A 19,474-nucleotide genomic window follows, 5' to 3' on the forward strand; every position below is an offset into this window, starting at 1 on the left:
CACGCCAAAATTTATGGCCTAGTTTATCTGCCTTATTCATCAAACTTGACTTCTAATGTCTTTTTCCTATTTCCAAAAATTAAATTCACCCTTCAAGGGTAGATATCAGCTACCGTAAAATATATTAAAAAGAACTGCTGTAGGCTCTGAAAGGAATAAACTGCTTTAATCAGCAGATATCTACTGAACTTCTGCCCTCTGTAAGATACTATATTATGCATTGTGGGAGACAAGGTATTTTAGGCATGGTTCTTTCAGAAGCAATTATTCTGAACAATAGTTACATTACAGAAATATCTCACACATTCCTTTGTAATATCTTTGGCAAATGGTATATAGACTTTTCTTGAAAATCTCTAGTGATGGAGACTCATTACCTCCTAAGGCAGCCTTTGTCATTCCGTTTTTGGGTAGCTTATTCTCTTAAAATATTGAAAGTCCAGTTCCCTATAACTTTAAAGCTTTGGTCATAAATTTTTTTGAGACAATAGAAGCCAAGCTGAATCTGTCTATAACCCTCAGAATTTTATTTTGAATTGTGTATCATGTATATACAAGTTCATGTATTCAGCAGATATTCCTTCAGCCCTTGCTATGTCCAAAATACTGCATGTGAGTAATACTTTGTGTATAAATTAGTTTTATCCTTTAACCCTGACTTCCACTAATTGTGCAATTTCAAAATTGGGGGTTTGCTTCATTTATTTGCTGCGAGTTTGACATGCTTGGTCTAGAGGAAACACACAGCTGCTCAGATACTAGCTATAGGTGCAGAGGCTGCTGCTGCTTTGTGGGAAAGATGTATTTGTTAACCAGCCAGTGTGCGGCTGCCTGTATGGGACTGCTGTGAAGAATTGTTTTGTCTGATTCTCCTTGTTAGCAATGGCGACTTGGCCTGTAATAAAGACTCATTCTTACACACCCACAACTTCTCATGGCTTCTCTATCTACCACCCAGCATCCAAGAAGGTTCAGCCCCTGGCAGAGGGGCTCAGACCCTACAGTTAGCATAGTTGGACAGGATCAGAACCTGTACTCCCACACTTGTACCAGCATGCAGTGTTTGGCTCGTAGATAGAGCATCTGCCTGCAGACTGAAGGGTCCCGGATTTGATTCCAGTCAAGGGCACATGCCCGGGTTGTGGGCCTGGTCCCCAGTAGGGGGGTGTGCAGGAGACAGTCTATCAATGGTTCTCTCCCATCATTAGTGTTATTCTCTCTCCCTCTCTCTCTGTCTCTCTCTGTCTCTCCCCCTCCTTCCTCCCTGAGATCAATAAAACACATTTTTTTAAAAAGAGTGCTCTGACAGTGGCGTAGTCGGCAGGATAGTAAACTGAGGCCACTGGAGCAGAGGACTCAGGAGCAGTGCATGCTCTGACAGAGAGCATGGTGAATACAGAGTGCCTTAGGAAGACAGCTAAGCTGTGATGGAGCAGCTAGATTGAAAGAGGATGGTGTAAGACGAGGATGGAGTGACCAGACCATTCAGATCCTATATATAACCTTAGACAAGAGGTTTCACATTTATCCTCAAAGCAATGGGAAACCATTGAAGAGCTTCAGGTATGGAAGTGGCATGGCTAGATTTTCCTTGGGAGACTATTACTTCTGCTGAGTATTGAAGAAGGGTTAGTAGAGAGCAGAGTGAATTCAGGCAGGGTAGTTAGGCTATTACAGTGTTCGCATGAGAAATACCAGTAGTGAGGGCTAGGATGATGGTGGGGGAGTAGAGAGAAGTGGATCCATTTGTTTCTTCTGTTGTCTTGAGGAGGGAACACTGGCACCTCTGGGTGATATATTGAATATAGAAGGTGAAGCAGAGGGAAATGGCAAGAATGACTACAGAACCTCTGGCTCTTGCATCTGGTTGGATGGTGAATCCATTCATTGAAATAGGGAATGCTAGAAGATGGCTGGGCTTGTGAGGAGGAGCATGACCTCAGCTTACACACTTCAAGACTCCCTAGAGAACATGCCAAGGGAGGAGTAAGGGTAAGAAGAAAAGAAAGACTACACAGTAACCTGCCAGCAGTCTGAGGATGTGTGCACAAGGGATTGTGAGGGACTAGCCAGAGCAGTAGGAGAAGAAATCAGGAATCTGTTTTATTATTAAAGCCAAGGGGAGGGGGAACAAAAGGCAAACCAAGGGGAGATGGTCAGAGAGGTAAAATTCTACTGAGAGGCCAAAGGCCTCTAAAAAAGTCCATTGACTTAATGACTTAGGGGTAATAGGGATGAGCTCAGGAAGCATTTTACTTTTTTTGTTGGAGTAAAGAGGGGAGAAGAATAGATAGTTTGATTAGCAAGTGGAGGGTGAAGAAAGGGAGACTGGTTATATGCCAACTCTTGAAAAGGTAAAATAATTTTACTTCAGAAGATAACCTGTACTTACCAAAATCTACAAGTGAGGTGGGTAGATCAGGAGACTGTGTCATTCTTTATAAGCTGTTGAAAAATGAATTTAATCAGCTTTTAAACTGCAATTGAAACAACTTTTAATTACTTGAGGATTATTTGCAGTGAATTTTTAATATTCTGTCTGGTAAATACAGTACTAGGCATTACCACTGCCAAAGGAGGTGCAAGGAGTGTAATTAATTTTAATATTTGCCTAAGTAGAAGGGATTAGGAAGGCAGATGTGCTCTGAGTAAATCTCACCACCTGCTCCAAAAGTTTGATAAAAAGGGCTCTGGTATTAGCAAATAATTTAGCTCATTTGCACCACAGTTCTGCTCTGTTAATACAGGTAATTAATTAATTACCTGTTCTTTCCAGAGAATTGTTTTTTTATCACACTCTTGTGTTTCTCAGGAGATTCCACTTTCTTTATCCCGAACAACTTTCCTCTCATTTCCTGAAAACAGGTCTCCCACTAAAAGTAATATTCTTACGGTTTCCTACATCTGCAACTTTTAATTCTTTTAAGTTTTCCCCGTGTTATTTGTTAATTCATTTCACTGAACAAACAAAATATTAATCATTTACTCTGGACCAGGTGCTGAGGTCTCCAAGATTAACACAGTTAATCTTGCCCTCAAGAAGCTAAGAGTCTGCTTCTAACCATTCTAATCAAAGGAGCCCTTACCCTGCATCATAAATTTTCCATTCTTTTTCTCACCTTGCAAGTATGAGGGCATCTTTCAATATCAATAGAATGACTGTAGATATCTCACATAATACTAGGCATGTCTAGTATCCATTGTTAAGAACTACATAATTCAAGAAAGCCATCGTAGATATTGTGAAATGAATACATATCTTACTCTTCAGCAGCACCTCCATGGATTTTAAGAACAGTATGTATATCCATATGAGACATTATTTATCCAATATATGGGCAGTAATTCATGCAGCTCCTTTGCAAAATACTACAAGCCTTTTGATTCACCATTGAGCATAATAATTTACACCACTCATTTCATACTTAATTTGTCTTATGATAGTCTTTTGAATTGTTGTCTGTTATTATTTAATCTTTACTAATGCATAACTAAATCATATACTTCTTGAGAGCAACGATCAGAAATTTAATTTCCTCTGTTTCTCCTACAGAGATCTGCTTCTATACAAAAGTTAATAGAGGGTGCATGAAGGTAGTTTAATGTGTATCATTGATTGCCACTAATCCTTATATATTTTCGTTAATACCTTGCTATAGGCCTCTTCTTGGGAAATGAAAAGGAAGGAGAATCAGAACCTTGTGCAAGAATGTCAGGGTTTGATTGAAGTTGAAACCAGCAACAGCGATCAAGATATAATCCTGGTGAGATGAACTTTACTGACTAAATGACACCTTGAGATTTATTCACTTTCATAAAGATTAGATGAATCCAAGAAGCATTTCACATTAGTTCCTCAAAGTAACTGAAACATTTAGTTAATGACCTAGTTTTTTAGGTGATGAAACAAGACTCGGAAAAGTTAGTTACTTACCCAAGGCTAAACAAACTAGTAAAAATAAAACTAACTTATACCTCCTGACTGCTAGCTCACGATGCTTTTCATTTTAGTTATAAGGCTGTGAAAACTTTAACATTATATACATACATATACATTATATATAATAGCTTGAAGATCATCCCAAAACCTATATGCTCAAATCCAAAGCCTCTGAACCTTTCTGTAATTTGTAATATGAATTCTTATCAGAAAGTGTAATTCCAAATTGACTTAAACTAGGCTACTGTCAAAGAAAGCCCTGCTAAGAGAAGTCTATTTAAAAAGTGCAGACATAATTTCCATTTATTCCCCTTGATTTAGTATCCCTGACTAAATAGTTGATATCAAAAACTACATGTCTGGACTATTCTACTGTAGACCCCAACAGAGTTGCTTTGCCTCACCAAACCCAGTGCAGAAGCCCTTGGTGTTTAGGAAGAACTGATTCAGGGATTGACCACTTGAGAAACACTTCATCTTTGAAGTCAAGTTAAAGACATTGTCCATTATGTTATACTAGAGGCCCAGTGGGGTCCCTCGGCCTGGCCCGCGGGATCAGGCCAAAACCAGCTCTCCAACATTCCCTGAGGGGACCCAGAATATGAGAGGGCACAGGCCAGGCCGAGGTACCCCTCCGGTGCACGATTGGGCCAGGGAGGGACACAGGAGGTTGGCCAGACGGGGAGGGACTGCAGGAGGGCTCCAGGGCATGTCAGGCCCGTCTCGCTCAGTCCCGGTCAGCCAGACCCCAGCAGCAAGCTAACCTACCAGTGGGACATCTGCTCCCTGGTGATCAGTGCACGTCATAGCAACTGGTTGACCAGTTGACTATCTGCCCCCTGGTGGTCAGTGCACATCATAGCGAGTGGTTGAGCGGCCTTAGCATATCTATAATAATAAAAGAGTAATATGTTAATTAGACTGGGGTCCCGGGTGCCTGCCAGCGACTGGAGGGAAGCCTGGGTTCCTGGTGCCATAGGGAAGCTGGTGCTGGCAGCCAGGGGAAGGAAAGCCTATTCTTGCAGTAATTTCATGCATCAGGCCTCTAGTCAATAGCATATTACGCTTTGATTGGTTGAACGTCCAACTGGTCAACTGGGCACTTAGCATATTAGGCTTTTATTAATTAGGATAGTGTCCTTTGTATTATAATACAAAGTTCATTCAGATATTAGAATTTAATGCCAGGAAAAAAATCTGTTTGTTATTTTTTATCAGAACATGAATTTTATTACTTACTATGGTTCTCTTTTTACCTTTATTTCCAAGAAGTTTATAGCTAAACTTTAAATAAGAGTTAACTATAGTCACCTAGATGGTTGTTATTTTTGACATGATAACAAAATGAGAGTATTTAGAAAAGGGTTTGGTTCATTGTTCATGTCTTTAGGTAAGGTACTGCAGAATGCTATTTGGAATTATAGATTAGATTTCAGTTACAAATGAGCCAATAAAGTCTTCTGACTTTAGCCCAATTTCTATCCCTTAGGCAAAAAACCATTGTCATAAAGTACGAGTCTTAATAATAATTGGTTTTATTTGTAAAATTTTTCATTATGGAAAATTTAAAACATAGTACAGTGGGGCCTTGACTTACGAGTTTAATTCGTTCCGAGACCGAGCTCGTTAAGGAGCTCATTAAGGAGCTCGTTAACTCAAATTACTCTATCAACTCAAGGCAAAGTTAACTCAAATTACTCTATCAACTCAATGCAAAAATCAGCCGAGTTTCTCAAAAAACTCGTTAGTCGGGACACTCGTAAGTCAAGGCCCCACTGTACAATCAACTCCTATGTGCCCATTTTTCATCTCCAACAATGATCAAGTGATGGCCAGTCTTGTTTCACTCATACTTCCCCCAGCCCCCATTACTCCCAGGCAGCATATCACTTCATCTATAAATTAGAAATATTTTAAGAAGCCATTGAAAGGATATTGAAAAGAGCTAGGAGTGATTTGTAAAAGGGAGCAGGAAAGTACCTCCTTTTGACCAATAAGGACACCTAAATCCAGGATATGAAGAAGGGGATCCACCAAATTATTTTCCAAAGAAAAAAGAACAAAATTTAATCAGAGGCCCAAAAGGAAGAGAAAACTGCAACTTCTATTGTAAATAATGACAACTTTATTTACCTCTTTGAAGCAAAATGTGGTATAGCTGTACCCACCTGCTTTTCAGGATCTTCAAAATCTTGACTTGTATTTTATGCGGCCATTGCTTTGTCACCTTTCCAAGCTTTTAGTTAGTGCTTTTCATAGATTAGGTATGACATTTATATTAATTTTTTGTCCTTTTATGTAATATTTCTAAAATTCTTAAGTTACTTGTGTGTATGCATGTGGTATCATTTATTTGTATCCCTGTGATCCTAGTAGGAAGTCTGTTTTGAAACTCATGGTATCCAATTAATTTGGATAAATAGGGATTATCCAAAGTTGCATATTAATTTCTCCATTTGGCCATAGTTGCAGTAATTCCCAGTAGGAAATAATTCTGAGTGTTTGACTATCTGTACTTTCTTAAACTCAGAAATCAAACATAATTCTTCTTAACCCCTGGGCATCTTCCCAGTTATCTTCTATTTATGGTGCCTGTGTGAATGTGTGCGTGCATGTGCTTTAATTCCGACCTATATCTGTCACATTTGAAGAAGGAAGGCACTCAGGGCTAACAGTGCTACGAGAGGTTATTACTAAAGGAAGAACAATTAGCTATTACACGGGGCACTCTCCACCCCCTCCCATAACCAGGTGGTTTTTATTAGTTTGATGAATTTGCTGGGACCCAGGGTCTTATTATTTTCAAGTGTAACAGGCTCAGAACTATATGTTCAGCACACGGAAGAAAGTTCATCCCACGGGAATGATTTCCCATGATTTGAACATGTGAGACTGTTGTATAAGATCACAATGGCATTTTAGTCATTTAGGAGATGAATACAGCCTCAGTACAATTGGAAATCTCAGACTGACCTTACACTGGGCATTCTTTCCCTTTACACCAATCTTCATGGGCCAGCCAGCTGCAATCTGACTGTTGCTGGTGAGCAATGTGCCTGAATGTTCAAAAGGCTTCCAGTTAAAACAGCCAGTGTGTCCGTCTCCCTCACACTGTGCCTACCTGTGCTCCTATGAGTATTTTTTCACGTTGTATGATCCATTCTGATTAGAAGCATGTTCTTTCTTCTGCTGTGTTAATAATGTCTGTCTGTCTTTTGAAAGGATTTTTTTCTATGTTAGTGCATTTCATATCCTTCTCTTCCAAGTTTCAGACACACCTTGATCTAGCTTTCTGACTGACAGTTGTACAGTTTCAAGTGAAATGATAAGAATATGGTTTGCTTCTCAGATGTATGTTGACTCTGACCATAGATGATTATTTCCACCATGTTATAATCATTCATTCCCCCAAATCATCTCGTCTGCTGTGGCTCAGGGTTACAACAGTTTCATCTGTTTTCCTAATGTCTTCCTCTTCCCATTCCCCTAATTCAGCGGTTCTCAACCTGTGGGTCGCGACCTCTTTGGGGGTCGAACGACCCTTTCACAGGGGTTGCCTAAGACTGTCAGAAAACACATATATAATTACATATTGTTTTTGTGATTAATCACTATGCTTTAATTATGTTCAATTTGTAACAATGAAATTGGGGATCACCACAACATGAGGAACTGTATTAAAGGGTCACGGCATTAGGAAGGTTGAGAACCACTGCCCTAATTCTTGATTGACTGCCCTTCATGTTCCTTTTCTCCAGGCCTACAGTCTACTGAAGCTATTTGTAAAAACCCACATTCTTTAGTTTTTTTCCTTCCCAATGCGATAATTCTTGCTTTCTAGTCATTTTTAACTTTTGTCTCTTTGCTCTACATTTTGTATCACATTCACCATTCTCCCTTTGTTTTCCTCACCTCCAGTTGCTTCTGATCATACACTTTGTTGGTGTCACTTCCATGACATTTTATTTCTTTTTTGATATTAATTTATACTTGCCCTTTTAGCCAGTGCAGGCCATTCATTTTCAAAGTCCATGTACTGAGTGTTCTAGATCAGACCTTGCAGGTGATTTGGAGCTTTGGAAGCCTTTGACTAGGATGCAGTTAAAACATCAGCCATTTTCTTGAGATTAATAAAGCTATCATACTAACCTACTGAGTGGGAGAGCGTATTCACCAATTATACATCTGATAAGGGGTTAATATCCACATTTATAAAGAACTTATACAACTCGACACCAAAATACCAAACAACCTGATTAAAAAATGGGCAAAGGACCTGAATAGACACTTTTCCAACGAGAGCATAGAGATGGCCAATAGACACATGAAAAAATGCTCAATGTCACTAATTGTCAGAGAGATGCAAATTAAACTGCAATGAAATATCACTTCACACCTGTCAGAATGTCTGCCATCAATAAGTCAACAAACACCAAGTTTGGCAAGGATGTGGAGAAAAGGGAACTGTTGTGCACTGTTGGTGGGAATGCAGATTGGTGCAGCCACTACGGAAAAAAGTATGGCGTTACCTAAAAAAATTAAAAATGGAAATGCCTTATAACCCAACAATTCCACTTCTGGAAATTTATCCAAAGAAATCCAAAACACTAATTTGAAAGAATATATGCACACCTATGTTCATTGCAGTGTTATTTATAATAGCCATGATTTGGAAGCAGCCCAGGTGTCCAAGTAAATAAAAAAAGCTGTTGTATATTTACACAGTGGAATGCTACTCAGCTGTTAAAAAAAAGAGAAGGAAATCTTACCTTTTGTGACAGCATGGATCAACCTGGAGAGTATTATGCTAAGTGAAAGAAGCCAGCCAGAAAAAGACAAGTGCCATATGATTTCACTTATATGTGGAACCTAATGAACAAAGTAAACTAACAAAATAGCAACACTCATAGATACATAGAAGGGACTAACAAATGTCTGAGGGGAGGAAAGTTGGGTGAAAAAAAGTGAAGGAAATAAGCAAAATAAAATAAAACAACTCATAGACACAGACAACAGTATGGTGATTACCAGAGGGAAAGGGGTGGTGGTGATAGTAGAGGGTAAAGATGACAAATGGTTATGGAAGGAGACTTGGGGTGGTGAACACACAATACAATATACAGATGACATGTTATAGAATGGAACACATGAAACATATAATTTTATTAACCAGTGTCAACCTAATAAATTAAATAAAAATGATAAAAACCCCACCAGTAATGAAAATAATGAAGAATTCTTTCAAAGGACATCTTAATCCTCATCAAAATGCCTCCTAGTCGGGCCTTTGGAGGTTATGTGTGTAGGGCTATCAGCCTGCCTGGCAGCAAACTTCTTTCATTATTTTATCACAATCTTGTTAGCACAGCTACAGTTCCCTTCCCCATTTCAGGGAAACTAGTGTGACCCAGACTGATGATCTCTGGCCCTGTAAAGTTGTATTTTCTGAAATTCTCTCTTTGTGCACACACACAGGTGAGTCTTAGTGGAGGCAGCCTTTCCTTTTTTTAATGCAGCTCTGATGAAATTGAGGTACTGCACTTCACATGCATTTATCTAATTTAATGATTATCTGAGGAGTAAGTTCTTTTTTCATCCCCCGTTTACAGATGAGGATAATAAACTTGCTCAGGGTCACGCTGCCAGCAGTGGGCACCTTGAACCTTATCTGTTTGACTTCAGCTCTCACTTTCTTAGCCACTTTTTATTACGACCTTCCTCTTTGTTGTCCATATCTATATCCTGTCCCCCGCATTGGTTCGACCAGCCCATTCCACACAGATAGGTTGGAGTACACTTTACTCAGGGGTGAGGACTTCCAAGGTACAGATATATACTGTGTTGGTTAACAGTCAACATTTTGGCTCAGGCAGGTTTTCAAAGTTTTATAGATGGGCATTCTCCAGCCAGGATTCTTGAATTTATGTATTTATTTTTTTAATCAATCCATCATCTACTCCTTGCTCAGAATAGGCTAACTTCCCTTTAGCCCATTCCTCCTCCCCACTCCATCCACCCTAGATATGACCTATACAATGAAGTTCTTTTCTGCTCGAGGTCTGGCTTTTCTCTTTCCAGTCAGCCTAAGTCACAGGACAGTCATCAGGACCATCATCCCAGGATGATTCCTGGGAGGGAAAGTCTTCCCCTTGCCCATGATAATCATTCTAATCATCTTTGTGGTCATAACCTACCACCGACCCCTTTTATGAGCTAGTGTCACCTGACCTCTGGCCTTCAGAAAATCCTCTTCCCATTTTCCATACTCAAAATGCATCCTGCTCTCTCTTTTAACAAATGCTGAATATGCTGAACTATTTCTGTCTTAAGCATTTCCAAACGCACAGGTAAAGTTCACACTTGTCTCAGTTAACCCCCAACAGGAAGGGAGTATAAATTCTTTTATAGCTCCTCTTACAGACGCACCAGCCTTTGTCAGGGGAATTGGTCTCTGAGGACAGGTTGCTACGGCTCTGTTTTACTGGAGCAGTGCTCTGTGTTACTGTTGTAATTAACGATTTGTCTAAGTTCCGTGAAAAACTCCGGCGCACTGCCATGTGATAAATCAGCAGTTCAACTTTACTCCAGGCAAAATTTGGCATATGAGCTCCACATTACCCCAGTGCCCCTCCAAGTGATGCATCTGCATCAGCTGTCACTGCAGCATGCTTAATAGAAGCAGGAGAAATAAAAATGAAGCAATGGGACAAGATGACCAAGCATCCTGACAGGCAAGCAGTCTCAAGTTATGTCATCAGATAAGATATAAGAACTGCCTCTACAGACGAGACCTCCTAGGGCAGTGGTGCTCAACCTTCTGGCCCTTTAAATACAGTTCCTCATGTTGTGAACCCCAACTATAAAATTATTTTCGTTGCTACTTCATAACTGTAACTTTGCTACTGTTATGAATCGTAATGTAAATATCTGATATGCAGGATGGTCTTAGGCGACCCCTGTGAAAGGGTCGTTCGACCCCCACAGGTTGAGAACCGCTGTCCTAAGGGATCTGTTCTGAAAGGCAACTGGGAAAATTAGGTTGCCAGGCCACAACAGATGGTCAAGAAAACAAATGATTAATTTGAAGAAAGCTTCAAAATTGAGGAACACCAGAGGAATAAAGTGAACAGTACCAACAGTAAGTTAGAGAAGTTGGGTGGGAATAGTTTGCTGAGACTCAAGTCACAGTGGTAAAAGTACTGACTTTTTGCTATGCACATTTTTATTCATCTTGGTGGAGCACATACACCAAGTTGACATTTGAATGTCTGACTGTAATATGAAACAACATTTACCTCTTTCCTAAATATTGGTATTTGGGTGTTTTTCTCATATTTTAAAATAATATTTTTTCAGTTACTGCTCTGTCAGTGGCAAATTCAGATTGCTAAGACAGTGAGAGAATATCTCTGGTGTGGTTGTTTAAGGTTAGGTCAGACCTTCCTGTTTCATAAGCAGGACGCATAATGCCAGCCCTTATGTCATCTGTGGTCACTCAGGTCTTTTTTTTTTTTTTTTTTTTTTTGGCTTGCACTTGGCCTTGAGAGCAGACTGGCAGGTAAATGTATTTCATTTCCCCAATTTAAAGACATTTTAAAAAATAATGACCAGATTACCACTGACATGTATTGTAAGAGTTTGGCGATGGAGTGTCTGGTATGTCCTGTGAAAGATGTAACCTCCAGTGTCTAAGCCAAAGTGCGGCACTTTCTGGGGCTCAGGAAAGATATATGTATAAAAAATGAGTGGATGGAACCACCTTCCCATCACAGAACTGAGCTATGTTCTTTACCAATTACACCTGGTTAGCTATTTGGGCATTTTTCAAATGATTATGGCTCAAGAGAGTCATCAACCAACCTCCTCCGGGTTCCTAGGGTCATTGATAGGACCTCCTTGGTATTTTATAAAAGCAGAGGAACGAATGGAAGAGCTGATGAGTTTTCAGCATCTAGGTTTGTGGCCAAACAAATAACAACAAAAACCAAAAACAACAACTCCAAGTTCTCTGTTTTTGCATCAGTGCTAGATGACAATAAAAGTGAAAAATGGCTCAGTAAACTCAGAAGAATATATATAAAAAAGCAAATAACCTGCCGACCTAGTCCCTAGACCAGCTACATTCACCCTAACTACCATACTTTTTTGATTCCTCTAAGATATTTTCAATGGGAAACTACATTGATATTGCAATAAATGCTTTCAGATTATTGACTTTGCCTTAATTTTAAAAGCAGGCCAATTCTCAATCAGTTTTCATGGTTGGTGATGTTACCATTTCCTTTCTATGAACCGGTATGATGCTGTGATTGTTGCTCACGGTATCAGAAATTTCACGAGCAGAGCCAGCCTCTTTACAAGATATAAACCAAAGTTGCCCCAAGGACTTAAGACAAATTTATTCAACAATACAACGTGAGAGATTTTGAGGGACACCAAAAAAACAATAAATAAAGTAAGATATAAAAGTCCCTCGCCTTAAGGAGAAGGAAAGTTGGAAAACAGTTTTACAAAATCACAAGATAGCAATATGTTAATGGAATGAGCCAGGCTCCACACTCTAATAGACCAACCCAGGTTCAAGTGCAGACCTACATGCCACTTGTCAGTGGTATCAACTTTGGATCTTCTGTTTTCTTTTTGTATATAATTTTATAGTTTTGACTTTCATTTTTAGGTCTTTAATGCAATTGAGTTTTTACTTATTTTTTAATTACAGCTAATACTCAATATTGGATTAGTTTCAGGTGTACAACATAGTGGTTAGACAGTCATATACTTTATAAAGTCTCTGCCCCCCATATTTCCAGTACCCACCTGGCACTGTACATAGTTATTACAATACTAGAGGCCCGATGCACAAAATTCGTGCAAGGGGCTCGGCCCTCACAGCCCCAACCAGCCCTCATAGTCCCTCACAGCCCGGCTTCATCCAGAAGGTCATCCATATGGTCATCCAGAAGGATGTCTGGATGGTCGTTCTGTTATTTGGTCTAATTAGCATATTAGCTCTTTATTATATAGGATTACTTATTATATTCCCTATGATGTACAGTCTTCTGTTTTCTTATCTATATAATGGGAATAATAAATTATTACCTACTCTCAAGGTTGTTATGTGAATGAGTGGGATGATTTGTGACAGAATGAAAATAATTTTTATGTGTTAAGAGAAATATTGTTTTAATCCCCTTCTGTAATTCTAAAGAGAACAAATTCAGCGTCTATTGGATGGGCCAGAAGATGGGGGTAAAGAATTAAAATTGAGAGAGTGAAATTGCTTGTGAAAGAAAAGGGAGAGCTAGAGAGTGACCCTGTGGGGCAGGGGGGGAGAGGGAGAGAGAAGGGAGTTATGTCTAGACAACTTGGAATTTCATTGGGAAGAGTTTTGTTTTGTTTTTTAAATCTCTACCCAAGGATATGTTCTTATTGATTTTTTAGAGAGAGAGGAAGGGAGAAAGAAAAATTGATATGAGAGAGAAACATTGATTGGTTGCCTCCCATATGTGCCCTACCAGGGATCAAACCCACAACCTCGGTAGGTATGTCCCTGACCTGGAATCAAACCCATGGCCTTTTGATGTATGGGATGATGCTCCAACCAACTGAGCTACCTGGCCAAGGCAAGAAGAGCTTTGAAAGCCAAATAAAGAGTTTGTACTTGAGGTAGTGAGCCATCAGGAGCTCTAGGAAGGTTTTGAGAAAAAATATTCAATCATGGAGATTTTGTCTAAAGAATTGATTCTTCATGTTATGAAATGTGATAATGAAGCAGTAGTAGAAAGCAGAAATTTTTTTTTAAATTCTATGAGTATATTAAGAGTCAGGTACTGTCCTAGACGGTGGGGATGCAGCATGAAAAAAATGGACACTTCTCCCTGTCCTCATGGTGCTTCCCTTCTTAGTGGGACAATGAGACAATGGACAAGATAAATAAGTAAAATACGTTGCATGGCAGGTAATGATAAGTACTAAGGAGCAAAATAAAGCAGAAGCAGCAGATAGGAAGTGCCAGCATTAGTGGTGACGGTGAAGTTCAATTTTGTATAAAGAGGGGATGTTTGAGGAAAGACTAGAAGGAAATTAGGAGAACAAACATATTAACAGCAAATACATTAATAACCTTGCGAGAGGAGGCTCCTTGGATGCTTGGCAAAGTGTCTAGTCAGGAGAAATGAGGGCGTGGACTGAGAACAGAGAGGCCCAGAAGCAGCTGGGCTCTGTAATGTCATACCTTTCTCGAGCCTGCGTTGCTTTTCTTCACAGAATTTACATTACCTGATATTGTATTATATATCTATCTTTTTTGTTGAGTTCATATCTTTTTTCCCCCTTCACTAGAAAATAAGCTCCAAAAAGGCAGTACTTTGTCTCTTCACTGTAACAGTATCTGACCAGACTGGGGATCGATTTTATTGAATAAATTAATGACAGAAAGGGAGGAGCCTAGAACACAATGTTAACTATGGAAGAGTGAAAACAGAAAGGGTCTTTGCGTTTGACAGAAAGGCATTTACTGGTCTGGGAGCCTTCATGGGTCCTCGATGATGATAAATGCTTGAGGTAGAGGGTTGAGGGACAAAGAAATAGAAGGAAAGAAACCAGGCAAAATGAAACCAATCAGTCCTTAAGCTTCCTTAACATCAGTTGAATCAGGTAAGGGTTACACAGCTGACTGTGGTGTGTTCTTTTTTTCTTTCCCTAACTTATTTATGATGTATTTATCCTGTTAAACAGATACTTCACAAAATTGAGGTTTGGCTATGATGCCAATCCATTGCATCCCTTGGGGACTGACAGTTCCACTCTGCTCACTGTTAACGTAATTTTAATTAAGGTATTGAAAGCCCCTTGTTCAGACTTAACTATAATCTCATTTACTGTGTGGGAGGTGTTATCTATTTCATGACTGAGTGAAATTTTAGGAAAACAATATCCCTAAACTGCAGAGGTAAGCATACAGGCTGCAGACATTTCTGTAATGGAGTAATATATATGAAAGAGCTTTATAAATAGCAAAGTACACAAATAGTGTTTAATGAAGACAGCTACCTGCCTGTCTCCTTGTCTCAGCTTGAAGACATTCAGACCTTCAAAGCCACAGCACATTGTCATAGAAGGGAGCATCCAGGAACTCAGAGACTTACATTGTGTTATGTAAAAGAAAATACTGTAGGCTGTGAATTATTCATCCAAAATCTTTTAAACATTTCTACGGCAAAGAATAAAGAAAACACTAGAAAGGAAAAGAAGCAACTCATTCTTGCGATAGAGATGGCAGATCTTTGTATAAGTAACATTTTTTTGGGAAAAGGGACATATCTGATCTTCATGAAATCAGCCTTCAAGAGGCAGAGCTCAAAGCAGAGGACTAAACAATGAAATGCAAAAATAATTTTATGAAACTGTGTTAATAGCACCAGCAACAGAAGTTCCTAGCTGGGAGTACTCGCATTTTTATTAATCTTAGCTGCTTCCATCTTATCTGTTTTTAATCATGAGAAAGATTTTCATTAAAGAAAATGGAACACATCCTAAGCAGGATCATCATAGATGATAACAAAGTGGTTATAACTTAAGGCATTATATAGTTCCTCTTGTAAGCTTATCTTGTGGTTGCTGCTAACCGTTGTGGGAAAGAGTTCATGTGGCTTATAAACTGGTCAAAACATATTTACTTCAAAGTGAGAAACACTTAACAAAGTATATAGATTTTCCTTAAATATCAGCACATCAAAAGAAACCTTTAAATTTTATGATACATCAGAAATAAACAAGATACATTTTAAGGCCATTTCGCAAAATGAACTTTTAAAAATACATGTATTTTATTTACTTCCCGGAGTATGAATTTATTTACAGTATAAGCACAAAAATATTTTAAACACACGAAAGTAGCTTAGCGTCAGTTTCATCTATCTTCCTGTGCCTACAGGGTTTCTTTCCCTGGACTTGGGCAAACTAGAAAGCGGTGATGCTGGACAGCCTCCGTTCTGTCGCTGCTGGCTGCACGTGTGCCCATTTCACCTGCTTTCTGACATGCATGCGTTTCCTGGGGAGGGAGAGAAGGCGGGTTGAGAGCCTCCGCCTCCCACGTTTGTTCAGCATGGTGGAGAGGCGTGAGATGGAAACACATCCACAGTGGGCGAGCTAAGAAAACCGACAGCTCCACCTTCCCCCAGGCAATGGAAGGGAGCACGGTTGTGTCTTGGTGTGTGTTCAGGCGTCTTCACATCAAGCAGCGGATGGGAGCTTTGCCTTACCTCTGCCTTTGCCATTTTCCTTTTCTACTGCCTGTTCCCCCCTTCTCACAGATTCACAAAAATACATAATGTGGGGAGCATTCTAGGTCTATTTTTCTAAAAGACATGAACTCTCTCACCGTCTCCCAAAGAAATACATTCCAAAAATGTAAGTTTGTTTTGTGTGAGCCTTGCTGAATGGGTCATAGAGGATTCCCGAAGTGATGACCTGGCTTCTATATGCCACCCCCCAGGCCTCCCGCCCCCGCTGTGCCCCCCACTCCCAGCATCACACATACACATCTGCTCACTCAGGTGCCATCAGCACTCCTGGCCCTTGCATTTAACACATTAAGGCTTTATAGCGCCTTTTAGACAGATTTTCTTGTATTCTGTCAAAAGGTAAGGTGTGTCTTCCCTCACCATCCCCATCCCCATCTTCTTCCCCATCATGCTTTGGGGCCTCAGACCCCAGGCTCCAACCTCCCCAGAGTTTTCATTGCACTGCTGTTTAGCTAATACTCTGCTTGCTCTGTACCAACAGGAGGTGTGATGATCCTCTTCCAAATAGCAGAGGCTCCTCTGTTGCTCCTGGTGAATCAAATACTTGGCTCATTTGTTGCAGTCATTATTACACCTATGCAAGATAATGGATTTTTGAAAATATCTGTGCAAAGATGGGTAGAATGTAAACATCCCTTTAAAGAAATGATAGAAGTAAATATGACAGTTTATAATGCACTCATCCTGGTGATGCATGCCACAATAATTTCCTACAACACGTGTGATTGTCGCCCTTCATAACATACACGTAAAACTGTACTTTGGGCAATGCTGTGGTCTCTCCTTTGATGCTGGCACTGATGTTCAAGGTCGTTTTTGCACCCAATGCTACGTCCTATGTTTTTGTACAGCTTTAAATAAAGAGCTTGTTTTTCAGATTTTAGATCAAAGTGACGACAATGTTTCCTTGAAACGTGAAAAAAAGGAAGTTCCCCTTATGAAAAAAGGTAAAAAATAGAATTCAGTTTATATATATTAGGTATAATGTTTGAGTTGTTTTCAATATGACTGTGTGACATAACTTCTGTGGGACATAGGTCACAACTTTGGTAGCAGTTTGGATGTAAAAAAATTAAGTTTGTCATTTCAGAAGCGGGAGGAGGGGAGAGTAAACAGCCACCAACTGCATGTGTTTTGAAGGGGCAGAAAGATACCTCCTGCCTGAGAATCGTGCCCCCGACACTATTGCCACACTGACTGAAACACCCAACACTAGACTTACGTTACCCTTCTCATTGAATTCTGTTTCATAATTTGCTAAGGATTGATATCAGGTCTATAATTTTCAGAATCTGTTTTGAAAATTATAATGGCATTCCCCTATTTTCAATCATTTAATCCTTTTCCTGCTTATCATGGTTCCTCTGAGATCACATTTATTAGTTCCTTCATGTCTTCGGGGTCTAATTTGTCTCAGGTGAGAGACGTGAACTTTCTTTTAAACATAAAGTTGCCATCTTATGTTATTCAATTTAAAGACAATTTCCCTGGGGAGAGAAGCTGGGAACAAGCTGGACTCAGGAAATTTTATTTTCTTAGTCTCCATTAATTCTTTTACTATGTATTCTCTCTTTTACTTTAATATTATACCATTAGGCCTAAGCAGTAAGTACATTATTTTCATTGTCATCTTATTATTGTCTCATTAGCAAGTCTCAGCTCATTTTGGCTTCACTATTCACAATCATTTTTGTGTTGATCCATGCCATCATTTTGTGTCCACATTTGGTTGTAAGCTCTCCCTTCATACTTTGTCGCTTAGGTAACCTAATCATCCATTCATTCCCATCTTCATATTTGAACTCATTAGTGAGGTCCCTAAGAAATCACACTTTTTCTTTCCATCTTAATTAGGATAATCTGATATTTACAATCAGGATTTGTTTTGTAAGGAACTCTAAATTTTAAAGCCAATCTTTTACAAAGTTTTAAACTATTAACAGACCTTCAAGTATGTGCCTGTTGGGTTTCCCTATTGTAACGGAAAAATTGTTAATACAATTTTGACCCTAAAATTAATATTTAATTTCCAACAATCACCCTGGATTTAGAAGAAACAAACTGTGAAATATTTTCAAATGACTGTAATTATGGATTAGTTGGCTGTTGGATTAAAAAACTTCACTTTCCATGCAAGTCGGTGAGCAAAACCAAGAGCACCTTCAGTGTGCTTGGACAACCTCTATCCTCTCACGTTTCCTTAAGGGAGTCAGCAGAGCCTCAGCCATTTACCCACCATCTAAACTTTCCTTGTTCTGTCCTGTTCCTCATGGCCTTTGATGATCCTAAACTTCTTGCTAAGGGTTTATTTGATAACTAGCTATTTGGACAGATACCACAAAGAATTCTAGAGATAGGTGGAAGGACACGTTGATTTATTTCTTGTGCTGTCCCCCAAAACTCTTTTAACACCAATCCAAGGGGGTTGAAGCATTTCTACTTCTCTGTGGATTGTAAACAAGTCACTGACTTCTCTGAACCTGCAGTTCTGAGGTTCTCTGAGTGAGATGGCTGATTAGGTAACTCTAGGTCTCTTCCTGCTTTAAAGTTGCACTCTCTATCGAGACACATTTCTGATTGGGATCTGTCAGGACATCTTTGAATCTGAACCCAAAATGGAACAGAGAAGGATGCTAAGGGAAGACGGGTGGTTGTCAGGGCAGAGGGTAGTGAGAACAGGGAATCTGAACAGCCCCAGTCAAGTTACCCCAAGCACAGCAATAGCAGACAGTGAGCATCACTACAAAGAAATCATGAAAAAACAAGTTAGAGAGGCCCTTGGGTATTACATATACTATATACACTTTATTAAAAAGGCTATTATTTACTGCCTTGAGGACATATTGGTGCAGTTTTACAAAAGGTAGTTTGAATACAAAGCCAAATTGCATACAGGTAGTTAATGAACTGATAGTACTTCTTTCCGTTTATTATGTGGTAATCAAAAAGTGACTGACTTCATTTTGTTTATGTCCTTTTGAAGAAAAACAGGAGCTGTGCAGTGACATTGCAGAAATAAAGAGAAACTCTTCATTACCTAACTGGAAAAGGTGAGTGTATTGCAATTATATAAATCCAAGTGAGTGAAATTACACTATTGAAAAGTGATTATCAATGTTCCAACACAAAAAGAAAGAAAATAATAGTAACAAGAAAAGCAATTAAGATTGGAACCAAATTTTACAAAGGAGACAAGAAAGAATAGAATGCACTAAATTTCTTACTTTTC

The 19,474-nt window shown here is 39.3% G+C and overlaps 1 protein-coding gene across 1 annotated transcript in view; it reads left to right on the forward strand.

Moving 5' to 3' along the window:
• MORC1 (MORC family CW-type zinc finger 1) overlaps window positions 1-19,474 on the forward strand; it is a 145,704-nt gene that overhangs the window by 94,662 nt on the left and 31,568 nt on the right. Inside the window, exons 21-23 of the mRNA XM_059686177.1 lie at window positions 3,660-3,764; window positions 17,123-17,192; window positions 19,229-19,295. Of these exons, the coding sequence (XP_059542160.1) occupies window positions 3,660-3,764; window positions 17,123-17,192; window positions 19,229-19,295 (242 nt within the window). The remainder of the gene's footprint in view (window positions 1-3,659; window positions 3,765-17,122; window positions 17,193-19,228; window positions 19,296-19,474) is intronic.

This window comes from Myotis daubentonii, chromosome 3 (genome assembly GCF_963259705.1).
Source record: "Myotis daubentonii chromosome 3, mMyoDau2.1, whole genome shotgun sequence".
Classification (NCBI taxonomy): domain Eukaryota; kingdom Metazoa; phylum Chordata; class Mammalia; order Chiroptera; family Vespertilionidae; genus Myotis; species Myotis daubentonii.